The 17,227-nt window shown below is 35.4% G+C and overlaps 1 protein-coding gene across 1 annotated transcript in view; it reads right to left on the minus strand.

Annotated features, from left to right (window-relative positions):
- LOC150096664 (uncharacterized) overlaps window positions 1-17,227 on the minus strand; it is a 111,663-nt gene that overhangs the window by 41,923 nt on the left and 52,513 nt on the right. Inside the window, exons 4-5 of the mRNA XM_090408289.1 lie at window positions 15,184-15,398; window positions 2,616-2,865 (exon numbers count right to left, since the gene is read on the minus strand). Of these exons, the coding sequence (XP_090264415.1) occupies window positions 2,616-2,865; window positions 15,184-15,398 (465 nt within the window). The remainder of the gene's footprint in view (window positions 1-2,615; window positions 2,866-15,183; window positions 15,399-17,227) is intronic.

Genomic DNA, 17,227 nt, shown 5'->3' on the forward strand with positions numbered 1-17,227 from the left:
TCTGTGGAAATGGTCAATAATGCTAGATAGACCACCTGAAGAACGACTGTTCTAAGTTTGATTCTAGTCACTGACTAGAGGAACTTTTTCTAACGCTTTCTTTAGCAATTTCCCAAGTTTGTTAATCTCTGGTATCGGCAAGAAGGTTTTCCATTCCGTAAACTCCTGAAAATCAATGCAAGACCTACTCAGACAATAACATACAGCATTAGGGTTAAGAACCAAGAAATGCAATAATTTTCTTGTTTACTCTTTTCACTGGATGCTGCTTAAAATCATTTTTATTTTGGGCCAGCTATTTCTGACTGGCTGTAAGTAGAGACTGACTGCCCTTTAGTCTTCAAAAAAGTCAGACGGCTAAAATGGCATCACCTACTTCCTCTTGGGAAATAAAAGGCATTAGTGGATCTATTTACTGGTGTGATTTGGTATATAAATTACCAGGGCACAAAAAGTTATGCAAAACCAAGACCTTAACAAATGTTCCTCCAGTCAGCAACTAGAATCAAACCTATATTGATTTTTCTTATACCTACCATCATGGAATTCACTATCAAACTGCACAGGCATGAAACAGTCTATTCTACTATCTATTCTTAAATACAGAATTTTTTCAAAAGCAGTTCTCTTTTCTAAATAAGCACAAGCAATGACCAGACCTATATTTGATTCAATGTTTAAATTTTATGTTTAAAAAGAAATGACTTTCCTTTTTTTTGTTGATTAATTATCACATTCATTAACTTCCATTCTAATAAATTATGGAGATAACTACCATTCTATAGTGATAACTTCACTTTAAATAAACCAAAATAATTATTCAACATTTTGATTTTCATATCATAAGATCACACATACCAGCCACTACATACGAGGGTGTTCTGAAAAGTTGTGACAATCACCATGAAGGAATTAAGGTAGAACCATGTAACTTAACATTATTCTACATATTCCCCACGAGGAAAAAGAATTGATGAAACATGGCCTCGATGTAAAGGGTTTTAAGATATGTTCTTTCTTGTAGTTATATCAGTCGCTTTAATATCCTTTTGTTCTAAGCGTTTACCGGAACTTTTCAGTCCCCCCCCCCCCAATACATGCTAACTCTTACAACTACCCTTCACAAAAATCTGGAGTCATTAATACTCTCAAAAACAGAGCTATAGCAATTTGCTCTAATGAACAAGCTCATAAATAAGATTACAAATTATCAGCAACATGTTTATAAACAATGGATACAGCAAAAATACCATCAATAAAATTCTTCACAAAACTATACCTAACAATGGAAATAATATAGATTCCAGCAGAACAAAAAAACTCTTTGGGATTTCCTTTTGCCTCTTTGGCTAATTTCTTCTCATAACCTGATTTTGACTTCCTTACCATGCTTGCCACCTTTCTTGCCTGATCCTTGAAGTGTTATGAGTTAGCTGGTCATCTTTCTCTATATATATTCTCCACAACAATTTTTTTTTTTTTTTTTTTGCAGCTCATGCTTAATGATGCTACTTGTCCATCTAACTCCTACATGAATTACCCTTCTGACCTTGATGTTGCTTCCTCCAGATATCCACCATGCACTGTGAACATCCTTCCCTTACAGACTATTATGCCATGGTACTGCCTCCTAAGTGCACCATAATCACCTGACTTATAGTTTCACATATACACTCCTTAACTGCAATTTCCACGTTTTGCTACCTCTCAAGTCAAGACCAAATAATCACTTTCTCCAATTAGAGACAATGTAGCCATTTTAGTTATAAGTCTTCTGACCCTATAACAAGATCTCATACCCCAAGTCCCTTCAGTCACATTCTGCTTCAAATAATTATCTCTCAGTAAGTGTATAAATTCCATTTCCTTCTTGTTCATGATCTTTCCCCCTTCCAATTTACATCTCCAAAGTTGCAGTCCCCAATAATAATTACTCGACTTGCACTCATTGTATTAATCTGCTGATGCATATCTTCCACATCATTCCTGGCACTCCTTGGCCTATAAGCAGCAACTAGTTTTCATTTTGTCTTATTTGCCTCCATCTCACACTAGGATGACTTAAAAGAATTGCCATCTGCCTGACTGACTCCTGATCTTGTTGGCTGCAATTCATCTGCTATCATCAACAGTACCTCATCCCTGTCCTTTTCAATCTAGCCTCCCTGAAAATACTATATCCATCATATTCTATCCCTATAATTATGTCATTTGCAGTTAGCCAAGTCTCACTAATGCTTATACCTTTTGACAAGGTTGCATTAACCAATGTATTATTATATCCATATTATTATATATGTTCCATTATAATGGAGCAGCCCTCATCACGTTTCCCAACAATTTCAACCTCCAGTTCTTTTAAAAAAAATTTCAATAGATTTTTTTCTTTCTTAGTCCTTACCTGTACCTTACTGCACTGATATGCTATAGGTTCTTTGGAAAATTAAATGTGAACTGCTTGTTTGAATATTATATTACTTATTAATTCATTTCACATAATGCATTTTAACATATCACATTCAACCTATATGGAGTTCAGTTCAATTTTAAATAGAACTCAAAAAAACTCGTATAAAAAGTAATTACCCAAGAGTGGATTAAGATTTAATCCTTACTTTTATACATTTTCCTTCAGCAAAAAATTTACACACTGGTCTCATTCTCTGGTCTTTTTTCCTTCCTCTTCCTGGTTGACCACCACCTCTCCTTTTTTTGGGATCACATATTCTTTTCCTTTTACCTCCTCTTGCAGATACTTTTCTAGATCTGGAATGATTGTGTAACAGTCGGTCCTTCTTTTTACGGTCCTCTTGCTGATCTTCATCTTCTTCACCATATGAAGGTGAGCTATAAGGACTGTGAGATCTATGTTTTAGACAAAAGTAAAACAAATAAAATTTACTTTCTATCATTTAAGAAATTGAGATAGAACAGATATGGCAGAAGTTAAGATCTATGATGGTTTCATAAATTAAGAAACAGAGAAAAATGCAATAATTTGATTGAAAAACATATGAAAGTACATTGCATAAAAAGTGATACTAAGTTTGGTTATCTACACAAATGAGTAGCACTGTCGGTGGTATATGAAGATAAGCCACAGAATAAAAGTGGGTGTTTTGGCATGGTTTTCCATTTTGCATTTGGAATGACAACAAGAAATTTCATGATAACAAACTTCTTGGATATGGCTGCAAGACATCATTTAACCAATGAATTTAAGTGCAAGCCATGATAAGGCTAGAGAGAGAGAGAGACCAGCCAAAGTCAGGAAGAGGTGGCCAGATGATTGCATGCGAGTCCTTCTGTGATTCACAGACTGCAGAACCCAATTCTAATGGTCATACACAGCATCCCAGTGGTGCAGTGAAGAAAGGTTGGGTGACAAAGCAGTGGGTGACCAATATCTCTAATTATCTTCTTACAAAAACAGGAGTGCTACCCCAAATCGGCTATGATCTGACCTTGCGTTTACTATAGTGATATCTGCTTCTACTGTGCACAAAAAGCTCCACAAAGGTGGTCCATATGCTAGGTGATTGATGGTCTGCATGCCCCTATCCCCACATCACAGGAGAGAACATTTGAAAAGGCCCAGGCTCCAAGTCAACTGGACCTAAGACTAATGGGGGAGCTGTATTGTCCTAAATTGCTCTGCGAAGTGATACAAGGCATGCTCTGATTTGAGAGAACCAGGGGAACATTATGATCCTTTTAATATCTGTGAAAGGGACACTTATAGTAGAGATAGTCTGATAGTTTGAGAAGTATCTCATCGGGTGGTACCGAGACCTGTATGTGCTTCCTAGAAGAAGCACGAATGCTGCAACTTAGACGGGATCCCGGACCCTATATTTGTCTGTAAGCAGGTGCAATGGGGGAACATTTATCCTACAGGACAATAATGCTTGTTCTTATCAAGTGAAGTCCATCAACAAAATTCTCAAGAGGAGACTATCATATGTATGAACTGGCCAGCTAAATCTCCTGATCTTAATCCTACTGAGCATGTCAAGAAGGCTCTAGATGAGATGCATTGCTGCTCTCATTCCCCCCCCCCACCTCAAAAAAAAAACTCTTGAGATACTAAGCTTTGCAAGAACAATGGTTTTTATTGCCAACTAAGCTCCTGAAACAACATTATAAACAGTATGAAATATTGAAAGCTTAATAAATTTAGTTTAATCCTTTATCCAAGTGTAAGCAAACAAAGTTTGCACCTGAAAATATCTTCAGGACTGAGGTAAGGTGGTACATTCCTTGGCAACTTGTAGCAAAGGTGGATCAAGCTCTCATCACTCCTCGTCTCAGTATCTCCCATAATGCAAAGCACAACTCCTTGCAGACATGTATACTGCTTTCGACCTTTATTGAGGTCTCGTCAGTGGGAGGCAGACCCAGGGTGGTGATACTAAGCCAGAAGCATTGGAGAGGTCATATTTACCTATACGAGTTAACAACCGGTGTACCACCTTATTATTAAATTACTCTGGATTTAGAGAAAGATGTTGGAAGTTTATTTTGCACCTGGTTAGACCATAATAAATTTAGTTTAATCTTTTATCCAAGTGTAAGCAAACAAAGTTTGCACCTGAAAATATCTTCAGGACTGAGGTAGGGTGGTACAGCCCTTGGCAACTCATAGCAAAGGTGGATCAAGTTCTCATCACTCTCCTTGTCTCAGTTTTTATAGTATGAAATATTGTTGTGAGCACTATATTGCTGTGAGCAGTAACCAACCATATTCTTTATTGAGGAGCTCTGATAATCTCATTTTGACATTGTTTTTGACCATTGTCTTCATATACCCATTTATTAAAAGTAAACTGCTTATTTACAAATTTTGTGGATGTTTCTTTCATATATCATACTGCTTTTTGCCAAATTGCATAAAAATTCATCATATAGTTTTTAAGTTATTGTGATTTTCTTTTTGTTCCTTAATTTATGGTGATTGGGAAGGGACATATTAGTGAAAATCTTCAAGTAGTATTAGTAGTAACTTTTTTTAGTTACTACTAATAGTAGTAACAGTTTTGGATAGGTTGACCACTGACATATAAAAGTTCAAGTTAATGCTTGAAGGTGTTCCAATGAGTATACACATATACATCTATCATTAAATTTAATAACTTAATAATCACTGATTTCTCATATCAGCTGTCCTTGGAGAAGGTGAACTAGTTTGCAGTCAATTTTAAAGCAAGTGGAATGAAGTGTGCATGATACAAAGCTAACTGTTTCAGCTTCTGATGGATGTTATGCAAGAATGCCCTTAGGATACAGACAAAAATTAATGGTTAGGAATGATTTAAGAGATTTTTTTTAAAATTAAATGTTAAAGGTGATCACTTCACAGAGTTCATATAAATTGAAATTATACTGATTGTGGTCTAGACAGTTTCCTAATGCTTCAAAAAAACTTTGCTTGAAGAGTTGTTGACTTGCTGGAGAACTTCTATGGAGGATTTTTGTTTCGTTCAGTGAATCCTGTGGCTAGTGATAATGCAAGATTGGCAAGCTGTGATTTGTCAGAATGGAAGAAATTTATCACAATACATATATTCAAATATTCATATTCCTGTAGATTTGGCAAGTTGGCAAATACCACATTACAGGAATGAGAAATCTATGTCACTTTCCAGGTGATGGCAGGTTGTTGGGAATTATGGAATTAGAGCTGAAGCAAGTACGATTATGCAGCCAGCATATTATATCTGTTAATTAGGTACACATGCATAAGTGCACATTCCCATTTCGCAGGATGAAAACCCTATGCTTCCAAGAGAAAAAAATTCTACCACCAACACTATGAGATGAACAAACTCATTTTCATTTGAAAGTCTTGATAAAGGCTCTTCATATCCAAGATAGGAATCAAACCAAGGTCCTTTCAATCAAAGGACAATGCCATTAAAAACTGAGCTTGGGGGTGAAGCTTCAAAATTCCAGGTGAGAAAACAGAAATTTGTCCTTTATGAAAGGAAGAAGCAATATAGTTCCTAGATTTCTCAAGAACTCATAAAACCATTCATTTTTTATGAATCATTTTATCTCTGATGCCAAAGTAACAGAAGGTGAATATTATTTTATTTACAAAATTTATGCCAAATTGCCTTGAATTTATAGTATTTTCCACAAAAGAATCATGTAGAGATTTTAAATCAGATTGTTGACAGTTAGCGAATATAAAGCTCACCTATTCAGAGTCTTGTAAGTAACTGCAACCATCCCATTCTAATCAGCGTCAAGTTGGTGACACTGACAAAATGCTCAAATCAAAATTTGAGCCACTGGATTTGCGTGCAAGCAATTAAGTGAATTTATCAGGCTAAATGTTTCAAGATAGAATAAACAATCTAATGCTTAAGAACTCAAACTCCTGAATGCATCCGAGTCATTTCTGTTATCTGAAAAAGATTACTATGCTAGTTTGTAGTAGACATTACATGAACATGTTCACAAGGTACTTAAAAAAATTGGTACAACCTCTATAAATTGCAAATCATTCAGCATTACTGGCTAGCAAGTCCATTTCAAGTTCACTACTGTTGTATGTAAAAAGACAAACGAGGAGGAGGACACATCAATCATTTCAGTGAATGTAAACAGGCATAATTGTTGAATCTGCAGTTTTAATTTACTCAATAACATCCGGATCCTGAAAGAGATTCCTTTAAGTAAATGTGATGTATATCTCATGTATCATCAGATACATTTCTACTTATAAATATAAAATTGCTAGGCTCATTTTCAACTGCAAAGAAAATAAACAGTTCTGTTATATTGCATATGTTAGAAAATTGCATTCTTCCAGTTTTGTGTATTTGAATAGTTTTCTAGCTAGAGGAAGCACCCCTGTATTGGAAGCAAGGTGAGACAAGCTCACATTTTTTCTACCCAGTCATCAGTCATCTACTTAGGAAATTGACGTCCATTCCTGAGTAGGTGGTTGGTTGGGTAGGAAAGGACCGATTTCCTGGCCACATCATAGCCTTGACTCACATCTCTACTGTTTTCTATGAGGTTAAGCATACACATTAACACTTTGACTACCACTGGCCTAATGTGTAAACTTGCTGCCGGTACCAATAGGTTGTTAGTGTTTTCTCTTGAAAAATATATAACTGCTCTTACATTTTTCATTTTGTCAGTTAACTATAAACTTTTCTTTAATAAAAACGTTTTTGGCATGGTTATATCTACCTTAGAAGCATAGGATGCTATTTTGCAAAATAGCAATTTTTCAGTAGAGACAGGAGAATAATCTTTCAGCATTGATTTTTCATAATTACTCTTGATTTTTGCTGCAGATTAGGTTAGTTTTAAACATGTAGCTTTCTAAAAGAAAGGAAATGTTAGATAGTCTATTATTATTATTACTATTATTAGATAGTCCTTGTGAAACATGAACACCATGTAAAAATTTAAGTTTTGGTGAAAACTGGACATGGTGCCCACCTCAATGGTACAGACATTATCAGATGAAAGCTTCTAGTACTGCATGAGAAGGAAGCAACAGGCTCATTAGGTCACCACTACTGAGTTTAGTATTTTTCTCTTCAAAAATATAACTTAGGCATGATTTTTAGTGAAGATGGTAATTTAAGTATGGAATCAGTCAACAGAATCAACAAAGGTGGTATGGTAGGAAGGCAGCTGAATAAATTTATATGGAATAAGAGAGAAATTAGTCAAATTAGCTGTATACATGACAGTATTCAAAATTAAATTCACAGTATAGACAGTATTCATAAGTTAAATTCAATTTTAACTTATGGATATGAGAGCTGGGTTAGAAATAAAATACTTGACCAAAGACTAGAGACCACATATATGAGAGTCCTGAGAAAGATTAGGGGCATGAACAGATGGCATCAATGGCAATATCATATTAAAAACGAGGATATCAGGAAAGAGCTTGGCATTGTCAGCATTTAGGAATGTGTTAGCAGAGCTAATCTCAGGTTGTACATCACTTAAGCAGAATGGGAGAGGAAAGATTAGCAAAACAAGTGTTCTGTTTTAGCAGGAAAAAGACCCAGAGGAAGACCAAGATATAGGTGGATTGATGCAGTAAAAAGTGCCTTAGAAGACAGAAATATAAGATCTGACAATGTTGGAGTCTTGAAAGGTAACAGATTGATTTGGAAGAAAATTGTAGATAGGAAGTTAGTAATTATGTAAGTTTTTCATGTAGTACTATTTGATGATGATGATAATAAAATATATATACAGTGGTACCTTGATATACGAGTTTAATTCATTCCATGACCGAGCTCCTAAGTCAAAATGCTCGTATCTCAAATCAATTTTCCCCATTGAAATGAATTAAAATGAGATTAATTTGTACCAGCCCCCAAAAAACCACTCCAATTTTTTTATAATAATGTATTTATAATGAACAAATATTGTATACAAACAAAATAAAACCAAATACTGTACATACATACATACATGTAAAAGAGAATCTAAAGAAATAAACAGATGTTGGCCGAGCCGATTAGCGTATTGTATTAATTTTTTCTTTCACTTCACTTTTGCTTAACTTAATTTTCTTCTTCACTAGTTTTTTCGTTTTTACCATGCTTTCGTCACTTTCATCCGCAGGGTATTTCAATAGAAACCTGTCCAAGGAGCTTTGTTTCTTCCTCCCTTTTAGAATGTTTCTGAAATGAGTTAGGCAAGTGTCATCAAATAGCGCCGCTGCACGACCAGTTGCAACTTTTTCAGGGTGTTTCTTTCCAATAAAGTCTGAAACTTTTTCCCACATTGCCAACACTTTCTTTATTTCACTTGAAGAGATAACCTCCTCTGCAGTTGTACCAATCTCCTGCAGAACCTCCGTTGTTGCTGCGTGTGTAGTTCCGCCAACTCCTCCGTCGTCAGTTCCTCAAAATGTGCAGCGACAAGGTCTTCGATGTCTCCCTCATCCACCTCCAGGCTCATGGACACAATCTCCTCCAGCACTTCCTGTTCAGGTCTAAATCCTTCAAATCCCTTTCAGCCACAGCTTTTTCCATGCAGAGGTCAAGGTCCTTTTTGTAACACCCTGCCAGGCCATATCAGTAATTTTGAGGCATACGAAATGTTGTAGTGGTCCTTCCAGAACTCTTGAAGGATGAGGTTTCTGCTCTCCGTAACCTCAAAGCAGCATCGAAACATGTGTTTGGTAAAAAGTTTCTTGAAATTCGAGATCACCTGTTGGTCCATGGACTGGAGGATAGGGGTGGTGTTGGGTGGAAAGTAGAGAACCTTTATAAAGCTGAACTCCTCGAGGATGTCGTCCTCAAGGTTTGGTGGGTGGGCAGGAGCATTGTCAAGGATGAGAAGGGCTTGCAGGGGTAAGTCATTGACCTCGAGGTATTCCTTAATGGCAGGACCAAAGACCAAGTTGACCCACTGCACAAAAAACTGCCTGCTGACCCATGCCTTTGGGTTTGCCCTCCACATAACCTGCAGTTTTTCTTTTAAAACCTTATGTGTCTTGAAGGCTCTGGGGTTTTCTGAGTGGTATACGAGCAGCGGCTTGATCTTGCAGTCGCCACTCGCATTTGCACACAGTGCGAGGGTCACCCTATCCTTCATGGGCTTGTGACCTGGCATCTTCTTTTCTTCTGCAGTTATGTAAGTTTTGCTTGGCATCTTCTTCTAGAAGAGCCCTGTCACGTCACAGTTGAAAACTTGTTGGGGGATGTATCCTTTGGCTTCGATCAATTCAGCAAAGATTTTTATAAATTCCTCAGCTGCCTTAGAATCAGAGCTCGCTGCCTCACCATGCCTGACAACGGAGTGAATGCGGTCCTTTTTCGGAAATTTTCGAACCACCCACGACTGGCTTTAAACTGCTCTTGTGAAGCCTCGTGTACTGAAGTATCTGGGGTCTGCTGCAGCAAATCTGCATAAATGGCTCATGCCTTCTTGCAAATTATAGTCTCTGTCACAGTATCTCCTGCGAGCTGCTTCCCTGTCAACCAAAAAATCAGCAGGTTCTCCATCTTTTCATGGACAGAGTTGCATATCTTTGAAATAATTTTAATGCCCTTAGATGGAGTTATAGCCTTTATCGAGTCCTTCTGCTTCAGAATAGTACGTATCGTAAAAGTAGTGCAATCGTACTGCATTGCCAAGTCTATTACTCTTACGCCTTGCTCATGTTTGTCTATTATCTCACGCGTTAATTCCATGGATATCAGCTTTTTCCTTTTCTCACCACTGTTCTTTACACTCACCTTCTTTGGACTCATGGTTATACGAAAAAAATTAGCTAATTAACTGTATATACAAAAAAAAAAAACACAAAATTAAAACTCGATACGACAGAAATGCTTCTGCGGTGAACATGTGAATTGAATGACGTGCAAGACTCAGGAATCTGAGCAGAGTGGTGGTTATGAGGTCACCGAAGCAGGCTCGTATCTCAAATTCTGGCTCGTAACTCAAGGCAAAAAATCGACCTAGTGATGGCTAGTATCTCAAAAAACTCGTATGTTGGGGCACTCGTATCTCAAGGTACCACTGTATATTGTTTTCACTGCATCACAGTAGCTACAAACATTTTGGCAAACCACAAGAACTGAACTATCTCACTGTTGACATATGGATGAATACTTCTTTTATATACTCCATCTACAAGATATCTCTCCACAAGTTATATTGTATATCAGCTCCAAGAAAAAATTAGCTTACACCTACAAAAAAAATATGGTAACTTTGAGTTGATGTCAGTAGGACTTTGGTGCCAGTCACTGCTAATGAGTTAGATGCTCGCTTCCCTCTGTGGGTCTAGAAACTTTGAACCAATAATTTAAACATACAAGAACTGAAATTATGTTAACACAAGTCTGTTTTTGCCATTTTTGACTTTATTTTAAAAATCTGTTCCATTATGTCTCTCATTTATTCACTTGTAAAACGTATTTAGCTCAATTTCACTATAATTAATCTGTATAACAATTTTTCCATTTCCCCTATTAAAATACTGCATCACAGCTTTATGAATCATCTCATAGTATGCTGATAAATAACAAGAAAACTCACATAGTAGGTGCCATAATGTAGATGGGCAGTTACGAATTATCCTGTAGTCTGCAATCAATGTGTTAAACATGATTTTATTATAAGAGATAAAACCAGAGATGATATTGTTCAAGTTTTTCAAGGAAATATTGCAGCACACTTGGCAAGAGCTTTATTTCCAATTAGTTGTGCTGAGCTATATATGGAGAAAATATCTAAATGGTTTATCCAAACTAAAAATTACTATTCCACATTGTCATTCATAATATTTTTATGCTGCATTTTTGTTATATTTTAATCTTATTTTCAACAAATATTTATATTTAAAGCATCACATTCTTTTGTAGAAACCTTTTGTTATTAGCACTGTTGGTGCCAGGTTAGTTTGCGCCCTAGGCAAAGTTTACAAGTACACCCCTTATTTCATAAACTAAAATGTTTCTAATTGACATTAAACAAAATAAAATTGTCTTTCAGGTTAAATTAATAGGGCCTTTTTTATTTTCTTTTTTAATTAATTTGAAAATTCTCTGTTATAATTCATTTACAAAAAAAAAGTTATAAAATACCGAAATTTAATATTTTAAAACATTTATCTTAACTGAATTTTAAATTGTTGTAGTACCTGCATGCACATGCCTTTTTTGTAAGTTCCTTTTGAAAATGGCAATGTGACGTTGCCGAAATATCGGAGATATTTATTAAAGTATAATTTAATTTATATTTGGATCTACGTTGTTCAATTCCCTAAGTGATTTAGAAATGCATAACCAACGTATAAGCCTGTCTACGAGAATAAATAGTGATATATGATTTAGGTATTGATTCTTTTTCCTTTACAACTGCAAGGGACCTGGTGTATACCAGGTCCCTTGCAGTTGTAAACTGTTGTACTTTGGCCAAACAGGCAGGACAGCGAATATCAGAATTTCTGAACACAAGGACTACATCCGGTTTCACAAGTACAGCTATTCTGGTCTTGCAGACCATGCTCTGGATACACGCCACAGAATACGGTGGAAGAAAGCTACAGTAATACACCGTAGCAAATACAAATTCGAAAGACTATTTATGGAATCAGCCTCAGCCCTAAGAAACTCCCCAAACCTCAACAAATTTGGTTGTATGCGACTGCCCCAAATTTGGGAGGCATACATCAGCAGACCTTCAGCCCAACGGCCAAGAACACCTACTAAGCCTGCCAGAGGGCACCATCAGGACTTCTAGGAGAACGATAGCTTCATATCTTCATTCTCAGTTACTGTGTTGTAGTGCCTGCGTGCATGTGCCTTTTTTGTAAGTTCCTTTTGAAAATGGCAATGTGACGTTGCCGAAATATCGGAGATATTTATTAAAGTATAATTTAATTTATATTCGGATCTACGTTGTTCAATTCCCTAAGTGATTTAGAAAAGAAAAAAAAAATCACTATTTAATTTTGATATTTTAGTAAAGTATGAATAAAGCATAGCTTGAAGTTTTGCACCCCTTTATGGCTTGCACCCTAGGCAGTTGCCTAGATTGCCTAAATGGTAGCATTGGCCCTGGTTATTAGTATTAGCCTAGCAGGTAAAAAAAAATATCTTCAAACACATAGCTACAAGAATTTTATTAGACAGTTCAGATATTTCAATGTGATATTTATTGATAATTTCAGTGAACTCACAATACAAAACAAAGTAGAATAACATAGATTTAAAAAAATATGAACTAAATGCTAGAGGGGAACAGTACAAGTAAAAAAAAAACAGTCTGGGTAGTGGCCCTTCCCTTTATGCATAGCATTATACACATCTGAAAGGGCATGTGTTTCGTATTATGGGATAAATACTAAGGCAATTGATGTGAAGTCATTAGCCTTTATATACAAGTAGCTCAGTCACATTAAGTTACTTCACACACAAGACTTTTGTTTAGCTACTTTTACACATTGCTCCTAGCAAATAAGTCCCAAATAGCAACTTATTTGCTAGGAACTTTTCATATGTGTTCTTCTTTTCCAGAACTGCTTCTTTAAGTTCTTGTGTCCACCATGGGGTTCTTATTTTTCTATCCTTACAGACAACTTTATCATATACCTCCCTAGCTGAATCAATCAATGTCTTCTTAAGAGTATGCCACTTAGACTCCAAGGTATGGTTCTTGTTTTCAAACTGCTTCAAATTTTTTTCAATAATATTTGTACAGTCAAGTATACAGTTTACCTGTAAAAGCTGATCAACTTTAATTCTTTTTAAAACTTTCTTATATACTGTTCTTTTCAATGTGATATACATTTTTATCGTGCTCAGTATTAAGTAACGGTCACTTCCAATTTCAAATCCTCTGTACATTCTTGTATCCTGAACCAGCATGAAGATATCACTATCAAAAATAACGTAGTCAATGAGGTTTTTCTTATTTCTTGTGTCTCCTCTCTATGTGAACTTGTGCACATCTTTACTGATATTATTAGCTTTGCACCTTTTCTCCAAATTTTCCCCAAATGTTCCTATATGCCTAGTGGGATTCATTTCCTACTCTGCTGTTTAGATCTCCAACAAGGACTACTTTTTCCCATTTTCTTTATGTCAGCTGCCTGTTCTAATGACTCAAAAATTCTTCCACCTCTTCCTTAGAAGAACCATCTGTGGGACTATAGGCACAAATAATTTTCACCATCCGTTTCCCCATTTTGAAGTTGCCCATGTCACAAAAAGAATATATGAAGAAGATAAATATCACAAAAGTAACAAAATGGAACTACTGAAAAAAAAAAAAAAAGAGTAAAACAGCAACAGTGGATGATATTTCACTAGGAATGTTCATATAAAGAGATTTATGGCCTGCACAGTTCAGAAGGTCGAATTCTAGATAATGGATAAATGGAGATTTTTATAGTTGTACCCAGATAAAAAAAAGTGTGAACTACAAGGAAATTTCTCATTATTGAGTGTTCTAGGTAAGAATTGTAGACAAAACTTCAGTAAAAGAAGCTAGGAACAGTCTAAATATGGGTGATCAGAATCAAATTTTATAACAAACAACTGAGGTATTATAGAAATACTAAGACTCTGTATTAAAATTTTTGTAAGTCTGGAACAAGTATGTGATAAGGTGACTAAAGAAAAAAACTTTTCTAAACATTACCTGGTGCAAATGAGACATCATATAGCCCATATTAAGTTTCCTCTTCTTAGACACACTAAGCTCAGTGGCATGACATGGCCAAGTAACTTGGATTCATAGAAACTCAATTAATGCTTCTTTAAATTCTTGTGTCCACCATGGGGTTCTTTATATAGACCATTAGTCTATATAGTCTGCTAGTCAGTAAATTGCATGTATTGTCCTGTTTGTTGTGTCTTGCAGAAGGAAAAACAGATGGTATCAATGATGAAATCATATTAAAAAATAAAGATACTGAAAGAAACCTGACATAATCAGCTTTCAAGAATCTGTGAATAGAACAAATCTAAGATGGTACTGTTTTCTTCTTCTCCACCTTCTCCTATAGTTCTTAATGAGACCCTTAAGCACCCATAACTGTTTAATCCAGGATAAGGTGGTTAGTCCCATGTCTACAAGTATACTTCGTATGTTAATTTTGTGTGTCCTTATGGCCAGTTTTTATGCAGGATGAAAAACCCTGCCGACTCCATATGAGACTGGTTAACTCACTTTCAGTTGAAAAGTTCTGATAAAGGTTCCTCATATCCTAGATGGGATTGGAATCCAGGTCTTTCCAACTGAAAAGCACAATTGAAACCACCTGGGCTATGGAGGCTCAAGGTGGTATTGTCACTTAAAATGCAGATGAAAGGTTAGAAAAACAGGTATTCCAAGATAGGAATAATGGAGACCAAACAAATAAGATTAATTTGAAAAAAATATATTATATATATATTATGCAGTATTCTATCCACTTCTTGAAGATAGTTATCAGGAACTCATGATGACTTATCCTTTCTTTTAATAGTTTTGATTGCAAATGAAGCTGTTTTAGTGATATTTTTATTATATCTTCTATGATATTTTAAAGTTTTCTTAATTTTATATTTTATATTAGATCAATAATATCAGACATCTACTTTAAAAAAAAACAACATAATTTTTGTATATTCTCATTACATGAAAAATTCTAGATATCAGTGTTTTAATGTTTAGTATCTATTTATTACTTACCTTCTGTAATCTGGACTATAACCAGGACTATCATATGGACCACGAGGCGACCTGCTAGGAGAGCTATATGGACTACCACGGTATTCAGCTAATTCTCTGGTGTAATCAATTGGATGATCTCGATGTGAAAATCGAGTGGGACTGAAGGATTTGAACCAGTTTTCATTATCTTCAACTCTGTCATGATCTACGTATTTAGTTATTTTCTTTTTCTTCTGTAAAGAAAACATTGCACAAATTTAAATGTCTTCTTATTAAATTGCAATATATATGAATTATTAAACATTAAAAATGAAATTATATTCTGTTCTGTCCATTGCCAAACTTCTTACATTGCAGTTTCTAAGACATGTAAGATGGAAAGAATGCTTAATATTTCTCTAATGAAAGCTAGATCTGCAAAACACCTTTCAGTCATTCCCAGGAAAAACAGTATTATAATTATTTATTAAAAGTCTATTTCTTTTTTGTATAGCTAGGAAATTGATGTCCTCAGCCAAATTAATGATTTGTGAACTCCGAATTCACTTTTGATCCAGGAGGATCCTACTACAGTCACTATCCATCAATGAACAACTACTATAAAGCAAGGCTGCAGAAACTCATGCATTTACTCAACATCTCAAATTTTAATCTGGTATAAAGATACACTTAAAAGTAAGTTATTATGCTGTGATCCATCATTTGCATTTTGCAAGCAGGTGACCAGATTCCTACTAGATACTCAATGTTGTGAATGTTTTAAATGCTGATCATGTAGTTTTCAAATAGGAGTCAAAAATTTTAATTAGCTTGTATTAATAATTCCATGTTCCAGCATAAAGATGTGCACAAGCTCACATGGAGAGACGATACAAGAAATAAAAAAGGCTTCGTTAACTATGTCATTGGTGATGGTGATATCATCATGCTAGTTCAGGATAGAAGAGTGAGAGATTTTGAAATTGGAAGTGACAATTACTTAGCGATAAGCTAGATAAAAATGGATATTTCATTGAAAAGAACAGTATGCAAGAAAGTTTTAAAAAAGAATCAAAGTTGATCAGTTTTTACATTTCAGAAGGCATGTTTCACTTTATCTTTTCAATCTGCACACTATACAAGACTCAACTATATAAACATTATTGAAGAAAATTTAAAGCAGCTTGAAAATAAGAATCAAACTTTGGAGTCTCAGTGGCACACTCTGAAAGACATTGATTGATTTAGCTAGGACAGTATGTGGTAAAGTTGTCAGTAAGAATAGAAAAATAAGAACTCCATGGTGAACATAAGAAGTTAAAGAAGCAGTCCTAAAAAAAGAAAAAAACATACCAAAAGTTCCTAGCAAATGAGTCAGCAGGTGACCTAAAACAATACAAAGAAAAATGTAAAAGCTAAGCTACATGTAAAAGTAGCTAAACAAGTCATGGGAAGACTTTGGTAAGAATACAGAAAATAAATATCAGGACGATGGCAAAATGTTCTGGAGACCTATTAAAAAAAGCTTAGAAATGGAGGAAAGAATACTGTAAAGGCAATCAAAAGTGATAGAGGTGAAATGAAAACTGAAGAGAAGGATATCCTATGTCTGGAGTAATTACTTTTTAAGAATAATTCAAGATTAACATGTCAAGAACTTTCACAAATGTTTAACATGAGCGGTGAAACAATTTGTTTACACTTGCATCAACTGTGAAAATCACAGAAGCTAAGCAAATGGGTCCCACATGCATTATCAGATAACAAACTTCAAATGCTATCAATTTGTTCTTTACTTCTTTCACATCGTAAAAACAAGCCTTTTTGGATTACTTGTGATGAAAAATGGATCTTGTACTCTAAGAGGAAGCAAACTTATCATTGGTTGTAACCAAACGATCCAGTAGTAAAGCACACTTAAAAGGAACAGCTTCATCCCCAGAAAACTATGCTCATGTGCGGTGGACTGGAGCCGGTACTGTCCACTACGAGTTTCTCACTGCAACCCGAGCGTGTGCAGGATGCATTACTTCAGCATCAGCCAAGACTAGTTAATCAGAAGAAAGTGCTATTCTTACAGGAC

This window comes from Typopeltis vanoorti, chromosome 18, assembly GCF_054136105.1.
Source record: "Typopeltis vanoorti isolate ZY-2024b chromosome 18, IOZ_Tvanoo_1.0, whole genome shotgun sequence".
NCBI classification, from domain to species: Eukaryota; Metazoa; Arthropoda; class Arachnida; order Uropygi; family Thelyphonidae; genus Typopeltis; species Typopeltis vanoorti.